Below are 19,422 nucleotides of genomic sequence, written 5' to 3'. Positions count from 1 at the left end.
CAGGCTAACCTGGCCCTAGAAACATTCTCTGCAAGATGTTGGCCAGCGGCTCGGAGATCAACCTGCTTCCCTTACACCACGGTTCCCACACCAAAGGAAACATGGAGCACTTTCTTTGTAGAAAAGATTATCTCCCCATGAGCCCCAGAAAGACTGGCTTCAGGCAGAGCCACCTTCGTGGGCAGCCACCTGTGCGGCCATGAAGCCCCCACTGAGACGGGTCCCAGGCTGGGCTTCACGCTCTGCTGTCAGCATCCTGACATTCTTAATCGCCTGTGAACAAAGGGCCCCACATTCTCACTGCGCACAGCCCCACAAACTGTGTGCTCCATCCTGGTCTCAGGGTGTGAACAAACAGGTTCGGCTGGCTTTCCCGCTGTCCTGTGGAGTCTGCGGGAGGCTCGCCCCAGGAAATGTCAGGGGCTCCTCTGAAGGCCGCATTCCCTCTGAGCCGGCCTGTCCCTGGGAGAGGGGGCTGGGGGGCCTGGCTGACTGTGTTGTGCCTCTTGGCCTCCAAGAGACTCTCCGCACCACTGTCACCTTCCCCTCTTCTTCCACTTACTCAGCCTGGGTCAACAGCCAGCAGAGGCGGCTCCTAACCAGACAGGGCCAGCAGCAAGAGAAGCTGGAGTGTCTGACGGGCCCAGAGGCTGGAACAGCCCCGGCCAGGGCAGGGTTCTGATTCCACTGCCCAGACCTGGCACCAACATCAGCTGGGGGTAGCTGGTGACCAAAGAGGGCTGGCCAAATAACTAGGAATCAATTTTCTTCCAGAACAAACTGGGTCCCCTTTGCCAAGCTGAGTTTGGCAAGAAAAAGCAATGGACAGGGGAAAGCAGGGGTCGGGGGAGTCGGTGAGGCCTGGGACACAGGGACCCAAGACCTCGGCCAGCTGGTGCGCAGGCGCGGGGCGTGGGGCATGGGGTGGATGCAGGCCCAGTCACGGAGTAAGAAGCCACCCAGATAGTTTGTCTATGGGCCTGGAGCCCTTCATCCTCACAGAGGAAGGCTTGGGTCCTCAGCCAGTGACCAGCCCTCTAAAGCTGACACTCTGGCCTGAGCATCAGGCTTCTCCAGCACACAGGTCACTACTTACATGACAACCAGAGCAGCATCTCGGGAGTAATCCAGCAGAATCTCATTCAGCCTCACCTGCCGCAGGGACTGGGCAAGGAAAAGCCATGTATGTGGTCATTCCCCACGTCCTCTGAGTGATCCCCACCAAGCCCAAGTCCACATCCTTGAATATCTCAAACTGGGTGTGTGAATTGTCCCCCCTAAATTATGATAGATTCTCCCACCTCCGAGAAGGTGACTGAGTGCCAAGCTTTCTTCCTGGCCTTATTATTGTGGGATTGCGGTGGGAAAGAGCACCTCCCGTGGGGTGGGGAGGGCTGGGTTCACATCTCAGCCCTAAGAGTGTCCGACATTGAGCAGGCACCTTGCCTCCCTGAGCTTCACGGTCCTCAGCTGTGAAATGGGTACAACAGCGCCTTCCTCGGGGAGTCTGGGAAGCCTGAGTGAGATGATATATGCCAAAGCTCCAGGGGAAGCACTTGCTAAGGTGCACCCAGCAATGGCGATGGCTCGATCTCCACTGTGACAGAGTAGGCAGGAGCCTTCTGCAGACACGACACATTACTCAGCCTTTTCTCAGGACTGGGTGACTCTAGAAGGCTCAGGGGCCAGGTCAGGGAACTCCCCAAAGCTCAGATGCGGCTGAGCTGTGGGGCGGACTCCCTCCCCCTCTCCGAGGCTTGTCTCTGAATTGTTCCGAAGTGGTGGACACTCAGGGTCTGATTGTGGATGGATACCCCATTGGAGAGAAAGGAAAACTGAGGGCAAGTGAGTTCACCCAGATCTCACAGGGGCAGCATCTGGGTGGAATCACTGCATTGTGGAAACTGTCCACTGTGGGCTGCAGGATGTTTAGCAGCATCCTGGGCCACTGCTCACTACGTGACAGCGGCCGTTCCTGCTGGCAGGTGACAGCCAAAACTGTCCCCAGAAATCACCAAATGTCCCCTGAGTCCTCAGAACTACCACCATGGAACTCCCAGGGAGCAGAACTGCTCTCCCCACCTTAAAATGGGCATGGCAGCCCCCACTCTCCTTTAGTCCTGAGCAGAGTCCTGAAGACGCTGCCTGGGAAGGGCGTGGGGTCCATAGTGAAGGGGAGAAGCTCAGGCAGCTTTGTGGGCCCACAAAGGACAAACTCTACCTTGACTTTCCCCACCTGCCTTATGAATTCCTTCCTGCAGGCGTGGAGGAACGGGGAGGAGAGGGAGAAGGACCCCAGGCAGTCCATTGCCATGGCCAGGGAGACTCAAAATGGACCAAGGGACCAGGCTCCCACACCAAGGATGGCTCTGAGATCAACCCCTGGGTCACTCGTCAGCCTGCGGTGTGTGGCTTGAGGACACCTCAGAGGCTTGGTGTGGGGAGACTAGAGTTGGGGTCAGGTAAAGGGGTTCAGGAAGCCCAGGACAGATGGGGGCACAGGCCCTGACCCAGGGGAGTACCCAGACCCCCAGCCCCACCCCAGCAAGGCCCTTCTTTCTCCTGCACCTTGATTCTATTCTTGTTAATCTCCTCATCCGAGATCTTCCAGGGGCAGTCCCGCCTCATCTCAGTGACGGTGGCCTCGTCCTTGAAGCCATCGTTCAGGCGGAAGGGTGCAATCATGTCCTCAAAGCGCTTGATACTGGGGGCAGAGAGAGCCAGTGAGACCGGGCGAGGTGCCCACGTCCAGGGGAACGGGATCCTCAGAGGGAGATGCAGGTGGCGGCCGTGGGGACACACATCTCAGGCTGAAACCCTTTCTGATGCTGCCGTTTACATCAAAGCAGCCTCTGTGTTGAATTCAGCCCTGACAGCTGCGTCTGACTTTGAACAGGACTTCCACAAGCGGTCCATGAAGCCTAACTGGGGTCCACCTCCACCCCCTGACCACTCCCGCCCCAGGGTGTTTACTGAGCACTGCTCTGTGCTACACAACAGTGAACAAACCAGACAACATCCCCAGTCTGCACAGAGCTCATGGTCTGCTGGGCGACAAATAAGCAGGTCAATATAGATCAGAAGGCTTATGAAAGCATATGCTGAGTCCTGGGATGGGAAATAATTGGGCAGAAAGTCCTCTCTGGACCCAAGGATGCCCGTCCTTCCGAAGCTAGCTACGCACAAGGCAGGGGGTGTTGGAGCAAACAGAATGGAAGCTGCAAAGGTCCCGAGGCAGAAGTGTACTTGGGCTGCTTGAGGAGCAACAGAGAAGCCTGTGTGGATGGAGCAAGGCGAGTGCAGGGGTGAATGGGAGGCCGTCAGGTAAGTCAGGGAAAGGAGGCAGCACCAGCAAAGGAAACTGAAAGAAGGATCCCTGAAGTGGGAGGGATCCAGCAGTGGGCAGCATCTTGGATCCAAAGGGGCTGTTTCAAGAAGGACTGCTGTGTCTAATGCAGCTGTGAGGCAGAGAACGAGCAGGACAGCAGCGGGCCCTGAAGATCCGGTGGTGCAGAGGTCACGGCCCAGGCTGGCGAGAGGGACTTCAGCGGAGCTGCAGGAGGGCAGCCAGACTGGAGTGAGCTGGAGAATGAGGGAGGGGTGGGAGGAAGCGGCCACAAAGAGGGTAGCATCACTCTGGAGTAGGTTGGCTGTGCAAGGGAGGAGAGAAATGGTCCAGGAGGTGGAGGAAGATGCAAGAGCAAAGATGGGGTTTAAAGACAAGATGGGCTGGGGGCTTCTGCATGTGGCTCCTACTGTCCTCTCCATGGGGGAAGGTCTCCTCCTCCCATCTCTGCTCACAGCCTTTCTCAAGGTTCTGCTCCTCCACTAGCAGAGATGGCCCTGTTCTCCTTTGCATTCGCGTCCATCTCTGCACCATTCTGATGTCTCTTGACATCCTCCCTGTACCTCAACCAAGGTAAACCACGCAGGGCAGGGCTGCAATTTACTCATCTCTGTCCCTGCAGCTCAAGCACAGCCCTGAGAGAATGGGGGAGTCAGTATATCCATCACCATTAACTAGTTCCTTCCTTCAAAAAAATATTTACTGATTTATTTGGTGACACTGGGTCTTAGTGGCAGCATGAGGGATTTTTAGTTATGGCCTGGGGGCTCTTATTTGTAGCATGTGGGATCTAGTGCCCTGACCGGGGATTGATCCCAGACCCCCTGCACTGAGAGCTCGGAGTCTTAGCCACAGGCCCACTAGGGAAGTCCCCTTTCCTTTCTTCTTGATGTCCTTCCTTCTCCAGGTAAACAAGGGCTAAAGAGGTCAGGACAGACCTTACTTTACTGAGAAGACAGAGTCCTGGAAAACCTCACTTGGACAGATTTACGTAAGGCAGTCCTACCGTAAATGTCTTCTTTTAAGAATATGCAACTGAATCTAGGAAAGTAACTCATTCCTTCTGGCCCCACAATTGAGCCCTGCTACAGATTCACACAGGTGTTTGCTTCAAGTCTGCCCACTTGCCATTGCATGGGTGAGCAGGGGAGGGGGTCAACATCCGCCACTCTCCAAGTGCCAGTGAGCTAATATAACATCAGGGGCTGCAGCTGCCATGCTTCTGCCTCAGGGCCTGGGGAACTTCCGTTCTGTTTGCTCCAGTGCCCCTCAGCCCCATGGAGGGGACGTGCCTCTGCCGTGGCCTCTGCAGAAGGAGCATCCTTCCAGTGGTGTATTTCGGGGCATATGATCCTGCCACTCCTGGCCATGGCCAACTGGACTAAAGGTGGCCAAGGAATAGACCTTCCGGTGACCTTTACCTCGGCTTGGCAGGAAGCAATGAGCTGGGCTGATCGCAGTCCCTTTTTCAGACACTTAATTTAAGCAATGTCCGGAGAAGGAAGGAAGCAGTCTGTAGCAGAGTTAGGACTATAGGGAAAGGTGGAGATACAGAAAGACCTCAGAGGCTACAAGCAGGCAGAAGCCACAAATCCAGCCTTGACTGATCATTGACTCTGGGCAGGGCGCCCTGTTAAGCATGTTACATGGATCGTCTGAAACTGTGGTTCTCAAAGTGAGGTGCCTGCATCAGCACCGGAGAGCTTGTTAGAAGCGCACATTTTCAGGCCTCACCCCAGACCTAGTGACTCAGAATCTTGGGTCTGGGCCCCCCAAGTTGTGTGATCACAAACCCTCCAGGTGATGCTGTTGTTTGAGAACCAGTCTTTATGAAAATGATACCGGAGTTGGAGAAAATTTAGAAAATCAGAGAAGATAAATCAGCCTTTCATGAGTAGCCAGCAGCCTGAGCTCGAGAGGTGTGAAGCTGGAGACTTTCTCAGTGCCAGGGTGTGCGGGGTGGGTGGGAGGTCCCTGGCAGATGAAACACCAGCTCTGCTCTAGGGGCAGAACGGCCATGAAGAGCTTCAAAAACACTGGGTCTGTGAAAAGCATGAATGGGAACTTTCATTGACCTTCAGCCCAGGTGTGTTTTTGGCAAAGACCACAGCCCTGATATGCAAAGGACCACCGGGCAAGGGGAAAAAACTCAAACAAAAATTAACGGCTGCAAATTCTTTCTTTCCATGAGCCCAGTGTAGGCGGGGTCAGGAGAACCAGGTTGCCCTTGGTTCACCAAAGAGAAGAGGCCAACCCTTCTCCCTGGAACCCCCAACACAGAAAACTCACTGCTCGGCCTGTGGCTTCTGGTTGATGTCGGGAAGGATGTGAACTTCATGGAATCCCAACCGGAACTTGCTCAGCAGAGAAATGATCCTGGGAGACAGAGATTTTTTTTTTTTTAACACATTCATTCCTTCAGGATATGTATGTTAGTTGCTCAGTTGTGTTTGACTCTGTGTCCCCATGGATTGTAGCCCACCAGGCTCCATGGGATTCCCCCAGCAAGCATACTGGAGTGGGTAGCCATTCCCTTCTCTAGGGCATCTTCCCAACCCCAGGATCGAACCTGGGTCTCCTGCATTGCAGGTGGATGCTTTACCATGTGAGCCACTAGGGAAGATAGAGCAGCGAACAAAACTAACTCTGCCCTCGGGGATTTCACATTCTAACCTGCAAGGGAGGCAGACAATGAGTGGAAATTGATAAAGCAGGTCAGATGACGACGAGTGACAGGAAAAAGGAATTGTCCTAAGTCTCCGGTGGCCATCTCTGGGCTAGAGCGCCTCACATTCTAACGTCTGCGCACCTGCTGGGGAGCTTGTTACGACGCAGGTTCTGATCCAGCTGGCCTGGGTTGGGACCTGGGATTCTGCATTTCCTTTTTTTTAATCTTTAAGATTTATGTATTTACTTTTGGCTGAGCTGGGTCTTTGTTGCTGCACATGGGATCTTTCCGGACCAGGGATCGAACCCGTGGCCCCTGCATTGGCAAGTGGATTTCTAACCACTGAACCACTGGGAAGCCTGGGATTCTGCTTTTCTAAGAAGCTCCCAGGTGATGTGAGACTGCTGGTTCACTGGCCACACTTTGAGAAATGAGGGTGTAAGGAATGGGAGGTGAACGGTAGGAAATTCCTCAGGGTGGCTGAGGGAGCAGGTAACACATATGAGCTGAGTATAGAACCAGGAGTGGCAAGCCAGGTAGCCCTGACTTGGCATCCACAAGGAGGAAGCAGCAACTGTGGTTTGAAGCGGTCAGGGAAGGCTTCACAGAGGAGCTGGCGGTCTGGCTGGATGGTGAATGGTGGGTAAGACTGTTATAGACTGAAGAGGGTGGATAAGGGTGTTTACACCGGAACCACACAAGGAGGCTTCTAAACAGTACTCGTGCCTCGGCCCTAGCCCGCCCATTGCATCAGAATCCCTGGGCAGGACATGGTGTTGGTGATGCCCCAGGACTAGCCGGTGGGGAGCAAGCACCCCAGGAGGAGAGTCTAATAAGCAAAGACATGGGGGTGCATGGGATGGGGTGGGAGCAGCCAGGGGCTGCTTGCCAGGTGTGGAGCTTGCCAGGGGACAAAAAGGAGACGAACTGCCATTGGTGGTCCCGGAACTTGGGAGTGAACTTAGGAAAGCAGAGCTGGGGGCAGCACAGGGGTGCCCTGGGGTCACAAGGAAGGCAGAGGACTTGGGCTGGTCCAGAGGCAGCCGGGAGGAGAGGAGATTTCACAATCTTTGCTTGCAAGATATCCTGTGACCCCACAGTGCTGCGGTCTCGATCTGAACCAATGCTCCCTAAAACCAGCTTTGAGTGGGAGATGGAACAGGAAGCCAAGAGAGCAAATCAGCCTTTGCGGTGTGTTTATCTTCTGGAAAGGAGCACAGAGAAGCAGATGTTGCGTTTCCCAGGCAACGTTCTCCTCATTGAGAAGGGCCCTCCAGTGGAGAAGCTCTCAACAGGGGTGAGGGCAATGAGATGGGGTTGCTGGTCACCCTTAACTCATGCAGCAGGGGTCATGGGGATGTATGAGGTCTTGGCATAGGACTAGGGTGGCACAGGCCACGGAGTCCTGCCCCTGGGGTGTCACAGCAGGCACTCAAGGCTGTGCAGGGTTTTCTTTCTGGCTAACTAACTGCACAATTTGGGGCAAGCCACCCACCCCATCCTCCCCAGCCTGCCCACACCCTCCAGCAGTCCTTGGTCCTACGGCCTTCGACCTCACTTGACCTTGCTCTAAAGCCACAGGGGCCTGAATCTAGCCCACGTGTGCCACCTGCCCGATTCCTGCCACCTCCACACCCATGTACGTGCCTGACTGTTTACTTCCGTCTCAGCTTAAGTCAACTCACATTCTCACTTAGATACATCTTGAAAGGAAATGGCTTCACAATTTAATCAGCAAATCAGCAACTCTTGCCAGAAAGATGCGGCCAATAAAACCGGTAAACCAACATCACTCAGTTCTGGCGGATGCCACCACCTGCCAAGCACTTGAACCAGGCTGCCTTCCTCTTGTTTAGACAGAGAATCACCCATGGAGTTGAAGAATGGAGTCCCTTCTCACCAAGGGATTCCGGGGGATTTGCTGCCCTTCATCCTGGCCACTGAAGTCACCTCTGGCCTCACCAGGGGCGGCACCTGAAGCTCGGGAGTCAGGAGGTGCAGGGGGTGGGGTCGGGAGTGGGGGACGTTGCCCTGAAGGATTCTAAGCTCTGCCCTCATTTCTGAGGGGCAAGGCCTTCTCCATCCTTCATTTCACTGCAAATCTGGAGATTTGTGGATTTAAAATTTACCAGCCCTCCCTGCTATGGCCAGGACTAGGACATGCGTATCTTATTAAAGGGGACAGGACACCAAAACCACTTCTGAAATGGAGAGAAACCTGCTTCTGTCCTGAACTCTCTCACCACTGCTGTGACCGAGACCCCCGAGGGGTGGAATGGGGAGTAGGGGCAGGTGGGGGCAGGCAGGTCAGCACTCCCCACTTACGCCTTTCTCTCCTGGTCCATCCTGTTGATCTGGCCCCCCACGAACACACGGATCCTGCATTTGCTCCATCTCTTCTTGCGGCCGAGGAGATACGGGATGAGGAGGGTGAGGCCTGGCAAGGAGGGTGCCGTGAGTTAAGAGAAAGATGCTCTCAGGATACAGCCTTCTCTGGGTCCTGCTCCACTCTGCCTCTAGCAAACCCCATCCCTTCTCTTGACCTCAGTGTACTCATCTCTATAATGAGTTTGCCAGGTGAAACCAGGGCGAGACATGGGCTCTGTGGGCTGGGGTTTATTTGAACGGCATGATGCTTTTATTTATTTTTTAAAAATCTGAGGGGCTTCCCTGGCGGCTCAGTGGTAAAGGATCTGCCTGCCAATGCAGGAGACATGGGTTCGATCCCTGATCCAGGAAGATCCCACAGGCCTTGGAGCAACAAAGCCCGTGTGCCACAACTATCGAGACTGTGCTCTAGAGCCCGGGAGCTTCACTACTGAGCCTGCACACCCTAGAGCCGGTGCTCCGCAACAAGAGAAGCCACCACAATGAGAAGCCTGCACACCACAACTAGAGAGTAGCCCCTGCTCAGCACAACTAGAGAAAAACCCACGCAGCAACAAAGACCCAGCAGAGCCAAAAATAAAAATAAATTTTAAAAAATCTATTCTGGCCTTTCAGAATCTTATTTCCCAGAATCAGGGATCCAACCTGCGCCCCCTGAGGTGGAAGTGCCCACCAGGGAATTCCTGTGCACAAGGCTTTTAAATACATGAGCTGGCATTTAGGGGGGGATTTCACATGCAAATCTGGATCGCTGTCATTTATCACTGTATGATCCACACACGACTTCCCCACTCTGTGCCTCAGTTTCCTTGTTTGTAAATGGAGTTAATAATCATTTTTACCTGGGGACTGTATTAGGTTAACCTATGCAAACCCTTGGCATCAAGCATATAGTAAATGCTCAGGATATCTTCTCTGTATCTAGGCCTCTATCAAGGTTGGGAACAATAAAGCTGAGAGTCACAAGAAAAACGAGAGAGAGTGTTTTTCTTTGGTAAGTGGTGAATATGCCTACAGCTTTGCTGCGCTCCGGCTCATCTCTCCCACTTACGTCATGTGCCCGTGACCCCGATAGCCTGTCCAGTCTGAAGGTCCCTCCTCACGCTGACCTCACCTGCTCCTTTAAGTCCCTCATTTTACAGCTGAAAACGGCCACGAGAGGGACCCAGCCAGGCTCCCGTGAGCCCAGTGGCGGGCCCAGGGGCCCCATTCCTTTTAGCTGGGCCCCGAGGTCCCACCAGTGGCCTTGTTGTCAGCGGCCAGTGAGGGAGGCCAAGAGAGGAGGTCATGGAAGGGAGACAGCCAGGGGAGAGCCGGCATCCTGGGGCGCTGACCTCCATCGTCGAACAGCCAGTAGATGTCGATGGTCTTCTTGCCCTGCTCCGACTGGAAGACTGTGCTAGCTTGCTCCTCCTGCACCAAGGCCTCGGGGTCCACTGCAGGAGCAGAGGGGCAGGTCAGGTGGGTGCGGAGCACAGGGAAAGGCCTAAGGCTGTCTGGGAACACAGCATAGGCTTGCGCACACGGTGGCTGGAAGCCCTTGCTGTACGTGTGCGCAGGGGATGCCCTCCTATGGGAGACGCCCACCTGTGGGGGATGCCCTCCTGCGGGGGACGCCCTCCTGTGGGGGACGCCCTCCTGCAGGGCACGCCCTCCTGTGGGGGATGCCCTCCTGTGGGAGGCTCCCAGGGCAGGGACCCTGGACGAGCAGTGCTGGGATGTGCCCCTCCTCTGCTCCCAGCTTCTCTCTCCCTGGATTCTGGTTGGCTCCAGGGGGTGAGATCATTCTCTTAAAAACTCCCCTGTGTCCCTCACAGATGCCCACAGGACGCTCCCAGCCCCTGCACTGAGTGTTTCCCTGCTTCCCAGAGTGTTTTTGCCCCTCCCTATCGGAGCATGGCCGGGGCCCCTTGGAGGGGCAGGACTTGGGCCCCAGAGCCTACTGGATGGGATCCCACGATCCCTGGACCCTGTGGGGATTCTCCAGCAGGGCTGGCAATCTTTATCTCGCCCCCAGTCCCACTGCCCTACCAACTCCCTGTGACCCAGTCCTAGGGGTCTCAAGTCACTTCCACAAACGAAAACCTCCTGCCCTTGGCTGAGTTCCCCCGTGCCCACCACTCAGTGCCCCCCAGGGTGAGAGCTCCCTGTGCCTCTGAGTTGGGGTGGGGGGACTGACCTGTGCCGGAGACAGACAGCTGGGCTCCGCCGACCCTGGCTTCCTTGCCGTCCTCTGCTGGATCAAACACAGGGTTAACTGAAAAAGAGGGGGAGCTTTGTTCCCAGGCTTCTCTGGGGGCCCTCTTACCCTGGGGGAAGGTCCTGACTCCGCAGCTTCCACTGATCTGGTCTCTGCCTCCCTGCACGCTCCATGCACCAACACCGCCCCCCCCCCCGCCCCCCCCACTACCAGCTTCCTGTCTGCTCAAACAAGCCATGCTCCTTCCCACCAGGCCTCAGCAGTGGGTGGATGGCCCCAGAGCCAAGAGCCCTCTTTTCCCAGCCCTCCCCTTCTAGAAATAAGCCCCCTCCTCAGAGAGGCACTCCTGCCTGCATGCCCCCCCCCACCCCATGTGGGCCTCCTCAGGACACCTCATGAGCTATCAATCCTGCAATGAGTCCGCTGCGTTTCCCCCAGAATGTCAGCTCCTCCAGGGCAGACTTGGTTATGTTCGCGGCTGCACGCCCAGCGCCTAGAGCCACCTTGGTCAGGAGTGTGGCTGCTGCTCTGCAAATTCCGGTTGTATAAATATTCACTGAACTACCAGCTGCCAGGCACGCCCTCAGCCCATCGGTGCCCTGGGTGAGCAAGACCCAGGCTGGCCTGCGGCCTCTGCTCCTCTCAGCCTCGCAACCCCCACCCCTATTTGTCTTCATATGTGTTATTTCTATCACGCTTCTAAAAGTAACTAGTTCAGATGTTTACATGTGAACTTAAATGTAGCTCACATCCCTACTCTATGCCCCAGCTTTCATGGCCTCTCTGTGTGCGTTTTCATGCTCTGGAGTCTTTACGTGGCTCTTCTCCCCCATCTTTTTCTCTCTTGTCTTAGTTCCTCTTTATCCCATCTGGTTACGAACGCTCTCATGGTGATTCGTGGAGCTGTGATCCAGTCAAGCAAGGATCATCCCCTTTCAGGACTAGTCACATCCCCTTTCAGGACCTCAGTTTCTCCATTTAGAAATCTGATGATTTCCATCGAAAACTGACTTTCTAGGAGTCTGTGACCTTCTATTCCTTACTAATTTCCCCCTGTCCTCCCTGAACCACTTGGGAAAAAAAAATGGGTTCTAGCACTTCCTGGGATCCTGTTCTGTCTGTGACAGGGGTGTCGAGAAGAGGGGGTACTCACTGTGTGCCTGCATCACCTCTGAGATGTTGAGGCCCTCACGCATCCTCATGACACAAACACCGTAGTTGAAATCAAAAGCGTCGCTGGAGAGAGAGATCATGGAGTCAACCTGCTCTCGACCCCCAGCCCCCAGCCCCCAGCCCCCAGCCCCCAGGAGGCCTGTCTAGAGCTGACCCTGCCTCCCACCATACCCTTCTCCTGTCTGGGCCTCAGTCTCCCATCTGTATAATGTGCAGGCAGGACCGGAGAGACAGCTAGGAAGCCTCTAGCTCTACTGTCTGAGGCACTATGGATTCTGCAGACCCTCTTGGGGGAAACTGAGTCAGGCCAGTCTCAGAACCAGCCCTGTCCTCCTGATTGTTGCTGTTGTTCTGTTGCTAAGTAGTGTCCGACTCTTCACCCCATGGACTAGACTGTAGCATGCCAGGCCTCCCTGTCCTTCACTATCTCCTGGAGTGTACTCAAACTTGTGTCTATTGAGTCGGTGATGCCATCTAGCCATCACATCCTCTGTCACCCATTTCTCTTCCTGCCTTCAATCAACCTTGCCCAGCATCAGGGTCTTTTCCAATGAGTCAGTTCTTCACATCAGATGGCCAAACTATTAGAGTTTCAGCTTCAGCATCAGTCTTTCCAATGAATATTCGGGGTTGATTTCCTTTAGGATTAACTGGTTTGATCTCCTTGCAGTCCAAAGGACTCTCAAGAGTCTTCTCCAGCACCACAGCTTGAAAGTATCACACGTGGCTAATCTTCACAACTCTACCAACAGAGGTGGGGATGGGAATTGCTACTCCCTTTAGACAGATGCAAAATCTAAGTTTTAGGGAGTAACTTGTCTATCATTACACGCTAAGGAAGTGGCCAGTTCAGATCAGAATGAAATAGCTGAAGATGGACATGCACAAAGGAATGGCCTCACTCATGAAGACAGCAATGGGCTGTCTGTATAGTATGTCTGGAAGACTCCCACGCCTCAAGTATATTAACTGCCTGGTTGACACGGTGCCCAAGAGCCCACAACCAGGGCTAATCTACTCGGCTAAGCACTGCCCTCTGAACTCTAATCACAAATCTCTGGGACAGGGCCCTTTAGGCTTCAGCAGTTTGGAGTTTTGGCATCTTGAAGCCAATATGTAGGGGTTCCTACAGAGCGGGTATGTACTGCCTCCTGCTGTGATTTTGCTAGAGGCAGTGAGATGCACTGCTCGGTCATACAGCTGGTTCCCAGCAGACCTGGAAGCCAGGCCCAGGTCCCCACACTCAGCCTCTTGTTTGTTAAAGGCTCCAGCACACTGCCTCTCGATACCCGACCAAGGCACAAAGGCAGCTCAGGCAGGCGTTTTCTGGAGTTTGCACAGCAAGAAACGAAAGAGAAAGGGTTTGGCGTTAACCCTGAAATCCCCAGGGAGTTTATCCCTGGGTCCCATTCCCCAGTTTGTCGCCTCCTTGGAGGCCTGGTTTCAGTAGTACCACCTCACAGCTTGAGAGCTGGGCATTTGCAGGTCTTTGCAGCCCCCAGGTAAGCACACGATTTTCACCTAAAAACTCACATTTTTGACTTCTCTGAAAAACTAGAAGATCTGGCCACACTGGGTCCTCATTTCTGCCTGGGCACGATTAGCTGGAGCCAGGGAACACCTGTTCTCCTCCGTTTGCCACAGTCCCCACCGTTCCCTGAGGCCCCACACCTGGCCCACTTCGCTCTGTTACTTGCCTGTTCTCTGACAGTCTGGGTGTCTATGACCCGCAGGGCAGAGGGGGACCCTCCATCTGCCTTTTTCTTCCTCAGCTTTGAACCAGTAGACTCAGCTTCTTAGAGTGTCCACTGCTTCTCCTCTACTTCCCAAGGCCCAGGAAATGCCAAAGGCCCAGATCAAGAGACCTCAGGCCCTGCCCCGCCTGGTGACCTCACTCACTGCAGGATGCCAATGTAGTCTTCCACCGTGGCTGGGTGAGCCGACTGCCAGTTCTTCTTGAACCCGACCACCAGAATGTTGGGCTTCATCCTCCCGAGACCTGCAGCCTGCCAGGGGGTGGGGATGAGGTGGCAGGTCAGGCCTCTGTTCTGTGACTAGGGTGGAGCTTGGTCTCATCCCAGTTTCCCTCTCCGCCATGGGGTGGGGGCTCAGGAGAAATATCCCCCAGTTCAAGGTCCTGGCTGCCTAGATCCACTCATGAGAAAGGTGAAGCTATAGCCAGAGTTACTCCCTGAGGCCTCTGCAAGCAGGGCTAACGGCTGGGCTGTCCCATCAGCTCTGGATTATCCCAGCTACCGTTTCTTTATGGAATTATTTCCTATAACAGGGGACTTGAGTTTGGATGTCAAGCTTGGAGTATTCCTGGGTCACCTAATCCATACATCTTTTATATTTCTCTTTTTTTTAATGTAAAAAATTTTTTTTTAATTTTTGAGGTAAAGTTTACATAACATAAAATCAACCATTTAAAAGTGTATAATTCAGTGGCATTTAATACATTTAAAATATCACACAATCATAACTTCTACCTCTGCTCCAAGTAGTTTTATAATCCCAATAGGAGACCTTGTATGCTCTTTTTTAATTTTGAGAAATATTGGAAACTATTGAAAAGGAGTCCCCTATGTTGACTCAGAATTAACAACTGTTATTTTATCCATGCATCCCCACTTTACAAATAAGAAAACTGAGCAATAAAATGAATTGCCTGGAATGGAATGTTCTAGAACTTGACCCGAGTGGTGGTTTCATAGCACTGAGTGGTGTCCGCATTTGTAAACATATATTAAACTACACTATTTCACTTTGCTGTCTGTAGATTATATTGTTAAAAAGTCCCCAAACCACAAAATGTGTCATCAGCTCCCACCGGTCTCCAAGGCAGTGTCCCCGGAGTCCTGGGCACTTGGAGAAAGTGCCCTGAATCAGCACATCCAGAGAGGGGGAGAAAGGTGGACTCCTATCGCAGCAAAAGGGGCTTCAACTAGCCCACCAGGGCATCCCACTTCAGGTTGCCACAGCAAGTAGTAAGGCCTGTGGGGAAGCCCCAGGCCCGCCCACCTGCATGAGAACCTGGACACCGCTGCGGAGGTCCTCGGCGAGGACGTCGGAGTAGAAGGCCTTGATCTTCCTCTTGTTCAGCCACTTGGTGTGCCCACTGGCGATGAGCCGGAGCTCAGGCATCCTCTGTTTGCGGGGGCCCTGTGGGTGGCAGGGACACATGACCTCAGGGGTGCCTTTACCCTCTGACCTGAGACACAGCTCCTCTCTTGCCCTGGAGGTTGTTCCCTGGGCTCACTGGTGGTTTCCTTTACGGAATTAGGGGAAAAAAAGAGGAGGAGGAGGGCTTCCCTGGTGGCTCAGCTGGTAAAGAATCCGCCCGCAATGCGGGAGACCTGGGTTCGATTCCTGGGTTGGGAAGATCCCTGGAGAAGGGGAAGGCTACCCACTCCAGTATTCTGGCCTGAAGAATATAGTTCATGGGGTCACAAAGAGTTGGACATGACTGAGCAACTTTCACTTTTTCACTAGGCAGGGGGAAGGCCAGGAGGAAGATGGAGAGAGCAGGTGAGGGGTGGGGCAGTGGGGAGAAGCCAGTGAGAGGAACAGCAAAGGGGAGAGAGCCTGTCCAGGCCCCACAGCCCCTCCTCCGGCCCCTACCTCACCCCACCCCACTCCCACCCTCGGGGGTGGACCCGATGCCCGAGGCTCCTCCAGGAATACAGCCCCACCCTCTCTGCAGAGGACACTCACCATGAGCACGTGGCCACAAATCATCAGGCTGAGGTTCCGGGTGAAGGTGCCCACAAAGTCCACCAGGGCCGGGCGGAAGTTGGGGGGCCCCGTGAGCACCAGGCACTGGGGGCTGAGGAGGGGAAAGGAAAAGAGCTATTAGGACAGAGTTGGGGGTGTGGATGCCAAATAGAGTTGCTCCAGGCGTTGCCCCAGCTCCAGGACTCCCCTCCTAGACAGAGGAACCACCCTGTGGTCCTCCTGTCCGTGACTCCTTTCCAGCTCTCTCTGTGGCCAGCCACCACACTGGGTGTTCCTTGTCCTTCCTGCTCAGACCACCACAGGCTACCCTGGGGCGAACCTCCCTCCTGCTGCTCCACCTAGGGCCCCCGCTCCAGCCAGCACAGCATGGTGTGAGCAGAATCAAGACTGCGAGTGGGGAGGCCCCTCACTCATTAGATCACTGTGTTACTGGGTAGAAGAGGCAGCCAAGGCTCACAGTCAAGGGTCACTACCAGACTCAGTTGGAACCAGACAAAACTGGCCACTCACCAGCTGTGTGAGTTGGGGCCAGTTACTTAACCTCTCCTTGCCTCAGTGTTCTCATCTGTGAATGGGGTTAGCGGTTTTATACACCTCAGAGGGTTGTGCCGACACTGTGTAGGTCACCTAGCACGGGACTGAAACCCAGATACGTCCGATTATTAACATTGTGATCTGTTGGGAAAGGGATCCTGGAGGCACAATTTTCCTCACTTAGGAGGGGAATCAGCTTCGAAGAGTACTTGGGACAGGCTCAGAACAGTCAGCCTCACAAATTATAACATCAGAGCACCCTTACGAACACAGGTGGCCCTTAGAATCTGTAGGTTCTACATCTTCAGGTTCAACCAAGGGTGGCGGGGACTTCCCTGGAGGCCCAGTGGCTAAGACTCTGCACTCCTAATGTGGGGGGGGCCAGGTCCACCCCTGGTTGAGGAACAAGAGAGATACCACATGCTGCAACTAAAGATTCTGCACATTGTAACAAAGATCAAAGATCCCACGTGCTGCAAATAAGGCCCAGTGTGGCCAAATAGATATTTTTTAAAAAATCAAGCATGGAGATTGAATCTGGATGTGGGACCATGGACAGCAAGGGCCAAAGGTACTAGGCTTTCTACATAAGGGACTTCAGCACCTGAGGATGTTGGTATCTGGGCAGGGGATGGTGAGGTGGGGCTGGATCCAGGCCCCGGTGGACACAGAGGGATGTCTGTGTTGTCTGTGTTTGTATCGCCCAGAGCATATTCCACTGTGGAAACTTAGGTACAGAGAGGCCACTAGACTTGCTTGGGCCCCACTGGGCAGTGTCTACTCTGGTCTCCTGACTGCTGGGCAATGCTCCCCAACCCTGCTCCCTCTCCGAGAAGGGGCCGTGCCCATCCTGGGTCTGCTGGTCAGGTGTCAGGTCTTGGCTGGGGATCTCCAGAGCAGGGTCAGGGCCAGCCCTGCACCCCAGGCACCTCGAGGCTGTGCTCACCGGTAGTTCTTGATGTGGTCCTCCACCTCGTTGAGACCCACAGAGTAGCTCAGGGCCAGGTTGTAGGAGCCCGCCTGTACCGAGGAGCCCCAGTTCACCTCTGAGGTTAGAAGTCACGGGAGAAACCAGACATTAAGTACGAGGGAGGGAACGTTGACCTTTAGGAAGCAGACACTCATGGGAGCAGTTGACAGCATGTAGTTCTGTTCCTAACCTTTGCACTTACAATATGGCTACAAACTCAAACATTATACATTACATCAAGCTATTGAACTCTACAAACTAGTCTCCTTTGACAAACAGACCTTCACAATGGCCTGGAAGGCCAAGTTTAACTTGAGAGTTCTAGGCTTTCCTGGAGTTCTTTATCTCACCCACAAGAGTGCTGTCTCCTGGGATCCTTGCCTGCCTGTGTGTAGACACCCCTGCCCCTGCATCCAGGCTCTGCCTGCCTGCCTTTCTATCAGGCAGCCCCTGGTCTAGTACGCACACCAGCAGGCTGGCCACTCTCCGGAGATTGGACCTGAGCAGGCAATTCCAAGCCCTGGGTGTCTGGCAGGGGGTGGTGTGGGCTCTGAGTGGGCACACTCCCCGGGGGCTCCTCACCCCGTGGGGAGGGATGAGGCTGGAGGACCAGAGGGAGCCCTTGGGAGCACAGACTCTGAGACAGACCCTCTGGCTGAGCTGACGGGCAGGCTGGCTCGGCAGCCTCAGGGCGAGAAGGGGACTCCTGACCGCCAGGGGCCGCCTGAGACACACACCTGGCTTCTTGTAGATCACGTAGAGCAGGAGGAAGAGGACCACGCCGATGGCGATGAGGGCCGCCCACCAGGTGAGAAGGAACATGATGACCACAGAGATGATTGCCCCAAACAGCGCTGCCCACTTGCTGTAGTATCGGAACGAGGGTCTCCACCCTGGTGGGGGGCACAGGGCACGGGGGTACCCTCAACACTCTGGAGTCTCCCTCTGAGCCAACACAGCTGGGCAGGGTCAGGGTGGCAATGCCCATAGTGCCCAGAGCGGGGGTCCCAGCCTTTGCCCACCCATCTTGCTTCCTGGGATTGGGCTTGGAAACACTGATAGGGCCACATGCCTGCCTTGGTTGGCATCCTCCTATGTGAACAGGCTGTACAAAAGGACAGACATCCGGCTCTGGCCAAATACGGCCACAGGACATCCAGCGTCAGCAGCAGTGCTGGCTTCCGGGGCTCACACAGAGCCGAGGGGGTGAATGCAGGGGAAGGAGTTGACTCTGCATGGCCCACATCTGCAGCTGTGCCAGGGCCACCCCACGGCACAGCTCCAAGGCACCGTGGGCCACGGTCTAGGGAAAAGTGGCTCGGGGGCCAGCTTATCAGCAGTTTCAGGCCAATTAGAAAAAGTCTTCCTGGAAGACTCTTTGCTGCCATCTGCCAGAGAGTATTCATATAAATCTATATAAATCTATGACGTCATGAGTGGCGCCCCCTGAAGTTGGGCAAGTGCAACCTGCAGCCACTCTGTGACGGGTGATTTTCTTTCTCTTGGGAACCAGGTTCCTGACTCCCTTAAATCTGAGGGAGGAAGGCACGAGAAAAGTCTCTGCACACTGTAAACAGTGTATGAATCCATGCAGAGTGTACATTGTAAATGACTGATAAAGGATAGCTGTTGTTATTATTATTATTGGAAAGTTACCATTAATTGACTTCAGTTTGACGGGTGACCTTGGTCTTCCCACCTGCATCCATGTCTTCCATGCCCCCTCTTCATACCCCAGCCCCAAGTGTCACTTCCCATGGAGAGATGAGGGCCTTGCTTACCAGGCGAGTTGGTGATGGAGGCATGGAAGCAGCTGAAGTTGATGAGGGCGTAGGAGCACAGGAAGAAGTTGGAGATGATGGGGGCGATGGTGTTGAGCTCAGCTTCAGGGACCCAAGGGGGAGAGGAGACAGTCTGTTGGGCACCTCCATCACAGAGTCCCCAGAACCCTCCCTCTCAGGGTAAGGGAATGCCAGACGGGCTGCCGAGGCTCAGTGTCTCAGCTTTCTCATCTGTGAAAAGGGCCCATCATTTTGTGAATCTCAAAGCCCATTGTTTCATAAGCTGTAAAGTGTCAGCTCTATGGAGGATGGAGAGGAATGCGAGGGTGGATCCTGGCAAGCTACAGGATGACCCAGGACAGTGACCGTCACTTCTTTTGTGACCACAAATTGTAATAAGAAATACATCTTACAGTGTGACCCAAGACCCATGCCATCTGTTATCTGAAACCTTGAGACCACATCACATTTCCATCCACAGTGGAAGCCTGCTCAAGAACTGACTCCTGCCCTTCCCTGTCTCGCGAGCCCCCTGCGCTGGCACCCCAGCAAACTTCTGCACATGAATCCTTGTCTTGGGGCCTGCTTCCGCAAGATCCCCGAACAAGATGAGCGCCTCTGTGTGCT

General features: G+C 54.4%; 1 protein-coding gene across 1 annotated transcript in view; it reads right to left on the bottom strand.

The window, feature by feature from the left end:
* Positions 1-19,422, bottom strand: part of SLC12A3 (solute carrier family 12 member 3) — a 38,692-nt gene that overhangs the window by 4,832 nt on the left and 14,438 nt on the right. Inside the window, exons 13-25 of the mRNA XM_052655467.1 lie at positions 18,796-18,897; positions 17,752-17,907; positions 16,991-17,090; positions 15,490-15,601; positions 14,797-14,937; positions 13,675-13,781; positions 11,756-11,838; positions 10,582-10,659; positions 9,737-9,838; positions 8,340-8,451; positions 5,636-5,722; positions 2,569-2,704; positions 1,097-1,164 (exon numbers count right to left, since the gene is read on the bottom strand). Of these exons, the coding sequence (XP_052511427.1) occupies positions 1,097-1,164; positions 2,569-2,704; positions 5,636-5,722; positions 8,340-8,451; positions 9,737-9,838; positions 10,582-10,659; positions 11,756-11,838; positions 13,675-13,781; positions 14,797-14,937; positions 15,490-15,601; positions 16,991-17,090; positions 17,752-17,907; positions 18,796-18,897 (1,384 nt within the window). The remainder of the gene's footprint in view (positions 1-1,096; positions 1,165-2,568; positions 2,705-5,635; positions 5,723-8,339; positions 8,452-9,736; positions 9,839-10,581; positions 10,660-11,755; positions 11,839-13,674; positions 13,782-14,796; positions 14,938-15,489; positions 15,602-16,990; positions 17,091-17,751; positions 17,908-18,795; positions 18,898-19,422) is intronic.

This window comes from Budorcas taxicolor, chromosome 18, assembly GCF_023091745.1.
Source record: "Budorcas taxicolor isolate Tak-1 chromosome 18, Takin1.1, whole genome shotgun sequence".
In the NCBI taxonomy this organism is placed as follows: Eukaryota; Metazoa; Chordata; class Mammalia; order Artiodactyla; family Bovidae; genus Budorcas; species Budorcas taxicolor.
This window is presented reverse-complemented; position numbering and strand designations above follow the sequence as displayed.